Source organism: Aplysia californica, unplaced genomic scaffold (genome assembly GCF_000002075.1).
Source record: "Aplysia californica isolate F4 #8 unplaced genomic scaffold, AplCal3.0 scaffold00103, whole genome shotgun sequence".
NCBI classification, from domain to species: Eukaryota; Metazoa; Mollusca; class Gastropoda; order Aplysiida; family Aplysiidae; genus Aplysia; species Aplysia californica.
In genome coordinates, this window is record NW_004797373.1 from 595,042 (window position 1) to 601,562 (window position 6,521).

At 39.8% G+C, this 6,521-nt stretch overlaps 1 protein-coding gene across 1 annotated transcript in view; it reads right to left on the reverse strand.

Annotated features, from left to right (window-relative positions):
• Window positions 1-6,521, reverse strand: part of LOC101846065 ((S)-coclaurine N-methyltransferase) — a 14,760-nt gene that overhangs the window by 4,543 nt on the left and 3,696 nt on the right. The window contains exons 2-5 of the mRNA XM_005095395.3: window positions 3,602-3,777; window positions 3,207-3,273; window positions 2,585-2,649; window positions 1,688-1,909 (exon numbers count right to left, since the gene is read on the reverse strand). Of these exons, the coding sequence (XP_005095452.1) occupies window positions 1,688-1,909; window positions 2,585-2,649; window positions 3,207-3,273; window positions 3,602-3,777 (530 nt within the window). The remainder of the gene's footprint in view (window positions 1-1,687; window positions 1,910-2,584; window positions 2,650-3,206; window positions 3,274-3,601; window positions 3,778-6,521) is intronic.

Genomic DNA, 6,521 nt, shown 5'->3' on the forward strand with positions numbered 1-6,521 from the left:
AGAGAGAGAGAGAGAGAGAGAGAGAGAGAGAGAGAGAGAGAGAGAGAGAGAGAGAGAGAAGAACAGAACCTGCAAGAAGAGCAGCCGCTAGATTTAAGCCACTAGGATACTCGCTGGAACAGACTCTCATAGTTCTTCATGCGCTGCAAGATAGGAAAAACTTGGTCATGAGAGAGAAAAAGATGATACAGAGAGGGGGTTGGGGGTGAGGGGAGGAGAGAGGGAGGGAGAGAGAGACAGAGCGAGAGAGAGAGAAGATTCTTAGCTCTCAATACATGCACACTAAAATCCCCAACAAAAAGGCACTTGTCAAGCACATATCACACAGGAGAATCATTTCCTTTGATGTTTGGCAGCCTGGCCTATTTAACAGAGACCACCCCATTAAACCACCAGCCCCCCGTTATTCCACCAACTTCATGCTCCTCCCAATGGTGGCAGTATAATAAGGTTTGACTGTAGTCTTCAAAAGCATCTGCTGCATTACAGTCTGGTTTTGCTGGCACGATTGTAAATGGAAAACAGTCAGCTACAGAATAGGTCCTCATTGCTGGCATGACAGAATGCAATTTGAGCCACTTTGAAAGTTCTGAGTTTGCATCTTTGTAAGTTCCTGTAAGGCCCTGCGATAGGATTCTCTAAAGAAAGCCATGATCGTATATGGTGAAATTTATCAACTAACAAGCATCAGCAGCATCACAGAACCAGGTACAAGTTGGGTCAGGCAGCAGGTTCGCTCGTTCAACTTCGCTAAAAAATATTAAACCGTGAAGTTTCGCTCTCTACTCAATCTCGTGTACCGAGCCACTAAACAGTCACTCAATTTTTGTTTTCTTTCAAACAAAGGTAACAACACAGAAGAGAGACAGAATACAAGAATCATGGCAACAACAGAGAGGAAACAAGCCATGAACCTAATAGCATGAACAAAACATGTGTTACTTCCCTTTACTCTTGCTTCTTAATGCAGCAGGTTATTGCCCTTCAAGTCCACTCCACAGAACCAGGGATCCCCCCCCCCTCACGCCACCCCCACACCCCAATCCATACTTCACCCCCAGCCTGTAGGTCCATTCTATGATTAGTTCAAAAGTACGGGATTTGGAAACTGTCAGGCACACACCCATCTCTTGTTACAAGGACAACATTCTCAAAAATAGAGCCACATGAATTTTTTTAACAGAAAATGGCACCCCCAAAAAAATGTTCATTGCCATTCCCCAATTATCAGATTAAACCATCTTTTGATATAGTTTCAACAAAGTTTCTTTACTACCTTCCAAATTTTTTATTGAAACATAACAAGTACCCTAATTATGGCTCTGCTAATTTCTGACGATCTCTTTTTTCTTTATCTCTTTATCTCTGAAGGAGGGTTTCCCTATCATGCTGGGGCCTTCTGGTACGAAACCTAAAAGAGACAAATATGTAATTAACTTGGATCTATAATCAAATCAAACAAACCTATTTTAATAGTTCTTAAAAGAATTAATATAATGTTGAAATTGTCATAAACGACTACGATTCCCAAGCTGCTGCCAGAGGCTCAAAAGCACAGCAGTTCCGACAGTGAGTCCCTGGGAGTGGCTCTCTGAAGATAAGAAATCAATTCACCCCAAACTTCTCAAAATGAATTGGGGACTTGTGGAAAGGCGATAAGGACATTAATACAGGTTTGAAAACCTACCTCAAACATCTCAATCGACACAATCCGGTCATAGCGGTTCCCTGTAGTGAAGGTGTTAGCATCAGCAGTAATGGCCTCCAGACGGTTGACCACTCCCATTTCCTCCGCCCTCCTAACAATGTGTGCACGTTGTGTGTTTGAGTTGGAGACGCATGTCACCTTGCACTTAGGGTACTTTTCAAGCACGTAAAGACCAAATGAACCCCAACCACAGCCAAGGTCCTGAAATATGATTAAAAACAAAAAAAATAAACAAATAATTACAGACAACTTGGATAACTTTAAAAAAACAAAACATGCAGAAAGAAACAAAAATACAAAAAGATGAGGTATGAAATGACCAAGGGGTATACACTTCAATAGCGTACTGATCCTCCATTGCAAAGACATTCTAAAATGAGGTAAACAAAATTACAAAAACTTGTTAGCACAAAATCATGATCAGATTTAAAGACAATTCAGCAAGTACCTTCCATTACTCTCTGTGATGCTTTCTATAGTTTATGAGTACAGCATGTAAACCAGAAAATAAACAACAGCCATCTCGTTTTAGTTTTGTTTCAGTTTCGGGAACTCCTTTATTTTCGATGTTATTACAAGGGGCATAACTTGTGAATTAAGGGAATTGAGTGAACTAAACAGAGTTGCTTAACTAGGATCATTACACTCTCCCACATACAGCCAAATATATAACAGCGAAAAGACGAATCCCCCCTCCCCAAAGAAGAACTGTTTTTGGCGACGGCCAAAAACTAACATTAAGTCGAAGTTGTTGTTAAAAAAAATTAGCTCTACTGCGAGCCACTGGGAGTGGCATGCTGGAGATAAGGAGTTTAAAAAAGCACCAAAATAATAACTAAAAATCAATCAATAAATAAAAATGTGATGAGAACGCACCATGACATCATGCCCATCTTCAACCTTCGCTCTCTCACAGTACTGCTGGAGGGTGAACTCTTCCGCTGGAATAAAAGATTAGCATCATAAAGTGACAGATCTAAAACAGACATCCATGGCCATGGCTCAGCATTCATTCATTCCTTTGCTCAGATGCATTTTTAAAAAAACAACCTTTATTACCCTGATCTTTCCCCATCACCCATCTGTCTCACCTTTCCAATAAAACTGCTCCGAGTCTACCCCTGCTTCTATAGTCTTCAATTTTACCACAGTGATAGCTAGATGTTCAAGGCCCTTTTATGTCTATTCAATCAAGTGTCCCACAAACTGCTTTTGTCTCTTCCTTATTGGAATATGAGATAAGGACACAAAAAACATCAGATTAAAACAACTTTGAAAATATCTCAATGATCCCGAGCTAGCTCGAGGGAAGAGAAGTATACAGTCATTTAGTGCTAGAATAAAGGAATTATATAGAAACATGGAATGGGAAAGAGAAAAAGAAAAGCACTATATATGTGACCTATCAACCAACCACCCTCATTCCCTCCACCCTACACCCGTTCAAAAACAACTAAGATGGATTTTATTTCAACCTTTGAGTCAATTTACATCTTACCTTCATCCAATGTTGTGCCAGGATTTGAGAAAATACATCCGCTGTACTTGAGTCGTTTTCCCAAAACCTACAAAATGCAAAATATGAATTACTTTAAGAACCATGCCAATTAACATAAGAAGTTGTATATAATAATACATGATACATTGCAAAAGGGTTTTGTACATATGACAGAAATGAAGATATTTAAACAAAAATAAGTCTTTACAAGTAGGCAAATGTTTCAGATCATCTGAATATTAATGTACACATATACATATCACTTAACTGTTAAAACTTAAATATTATTACACTGAGGATATAACACATTGTCTCAACAGTCACATTTCTCCAAAATTCAAAGACATGTAAAAATCATCACAGCAACATGGACCGAAACTCTTCCTACCGCGTACCGTAAGGAAGAACTCAGTCGGAACTTCATAGTGCTGCTCGTTGGCTTTGTCTGTGTCTGTTGCTATGGGTGACGTTCTGAGACGTTGTATGAACTTCTTTTTGAAGTTGTGCTGCTTCTCGATGTCCCCGCCACACTCAAGCTTGTGGATCCATGCGCTCATGTTCTGGCGAACACCTGGGGGGTGGAAGAGGCCCGCAGAGTGAGAACTGCATCAGAGATTATGAACTTTTTTGGTTCTATTTTCATTAATGGAAGTGTTTTTTCGCACCCATTTACTCAATTTAGATTATAAATATAGGAGGCGGGCTTCTGACCATGCCTGTTAGAGACAACCCATGCTGAGAGGGATTATCGGATACAACATCCCAGGAGAAGACCAAGATACTGGGTAAAAATTCACCTGACTCAGGAATCGAACTTGGGTCTCCCGCGTGCGACAGTAAAGCACTATAAACTACTAGGCCATAGACGCCAAAAATTTAAATGCATGTCCCCCAGCTAGTATCGGGCTAATATAGACTGAACCTAATTTTTTTAAAACAAATAACCCATTGCAAAAATATTAGAAACAACTTCTGCTTTCTCCAGCATTCGAATGGAAATTTTGCCCGTTCTTAATGAGAATTTCCATCCGGCAAAATTCCCCTATACATAAAAATAATATTTTTAATGTCTGGTAGTTACTCCCTTCTTGATTTACTTCATGCCATAAAAAGCGCATCTGTGAAAGAAAGTCCCACTAGGCCCTTAGTCTTGACAGTGCAAGCAACAATTTATGATCAGTGTAACCTGTTTTTGTTCTAGTTTATTTTTCTGCAGATTTGATTTATTTAAAAAAACTGTACCACCAATTTGATATCACCACATACAAGTTGACATTATATTTAAAAGTAAGGAAATTGGAGTTCGAATTGTTCAATTTAGGTTGGAAATGAGTCAATACAAAAACTCAAATCTGAAAAGTTTAGCTTCAGTAAATGTGAACTGTTGAAAGGCTCAGATGGTGAATCCAAGCTCCATCCAAGTAAAAAACAAACAAACAAAGAAACTAAAAGTGTCACTACTCGGTGCAATCAGGTGCTTGACATTTTTCAGTATAAATAGATCTTGAAAAACTCCACAGCGTACCATCTACAGTCAAACCCTGTACCGCCTACCTCAGGACGGGCATGAGCTTGGCGGTACAGTGGGGCTGGGGGCTCTCGTGGCCTAGAGGTTAAGGTGTTCGCCTCTCATACAAAGGTTCTCGGTTCGAATCTGGGTAGCAACGGAAAAATTTTCTTCTCTAAAATTGTCTCCTTCCACCTCCTTTCCTGCCCTCTAGCAATGACATTGACAATGTTCTGTCGTCTGCTTTCTTCTCCACTTGCTGCACCCACTCCCTCACCTCCTTTGCCCCCTCCTCTGGGCTCCTGACTCTTTCTGCAGGCCTTTCTACTGCTACTCTCTGGCTCCTCGTAACTGCTGTCTTTCAGTCACACCCCTGATCTTCAGCAAAGAAAGATTTACACCTAGCTTTCTAGGACAAGGGCAAAAAATCTCGGAAGACCCATGCAAGCTGCGCACGATATATAGATCCCTCGGGGGTCTAAAATTGATTTATGTGTAGGCTTTGGCCGTCACCTAGGCAAACTTCAAAATTTCCTACCGACAGAAAATGTTTATTGTGCCCCATGATGCGCTTATATGACTTTATTTATGCAGTTGCGAGCGCCGTAAAAAAATTTTTTTAAAACAAACAACGGGGCTAGAAGTACAACGAGGTTTTCATGTTCTCTAGATTACTGCATCATGCAGCAACGAGTGCTCAACGTCAGAGAAACTTGTTCACCAATCACTAGATATGAATTAACGAGTTATTTCCCTTCGATCTGTCACTGAGACTGGATCATTGAGTCCTCACTAAATAAAAGCCCCACGGGCATTAGTCAGCCTGTAGACATGAATTAATCAGTTATCTCCCTTTAATCTGTCACTTAGACTTCAGCGTGAGTCCCCATTAAACAAAAAATAAAAGCCCCACAACAAGCATTCGCCAGCCTGCAAGTTATGGGACTGTTGGCCGCACCAGATATTTTGTTAGGGGCCCTGATGGCAAAGTTCCTTTTATAGCTTCTCCAGCCAACTTAGAAATTTAATTCTTTTTTTTTAAATTGACCATGGTTTAAAAATAATTGCATTTTCATAGTTTTAAAAAGCAACAAATTTATATTTAATTCGGATTCACACGGGGAGCGAAAATTGATACTGAATTACAAAGCTATGTTTTATTTTAATATATATTTCCGAATCACACATTGTGAATTGTAGAGGATTTCTATCCAAATATTGCTTGAAATCTACAGGGCAAGGGCGGGGAGTTGGTGTCATGTGTGTACATCAATAGCTTGGACTTAACTGACCAGCTATGTTATAACGGCTCAAGGCCGTAACGTGACCTTTTTGGTAATAAAGGACAACTTCCGTTACTACTCATTCTCACTGAGGTCTTGTGTTTGTTTGTGAGCACGTTTTATAATTATTCGTCAAGCTATAAGCATAGCCAAGAACGTAACAGTTGGGATGGATCGGAGGGAGCAAAGAGGTGAAAAGCTTAAGTTTGATCTATAGCTCGCTGAGACATTGTGCGAGAAAGATTTTCAAGCAGCCACCGAGTGGATAGTGGATATTGTGCCATTGCACCATACCGCATAGATTTTATATACATACGTACATAGCCAAGACAGGTCCTGTACTCAGGTTAAAGTAGGATAGATGATTTCCAAACAATAATGATTTTAATAAAAATTCTCTTGACTCTAACCAACTGTTAGATAATCTAGATCTAGATCTAGATCTAGATCTAGATCTAGAATCTAAATCTAGAATCTAGATCTATATAATCTAGAAGTCTAGTCTGTTTTAATTTTAAGCACACA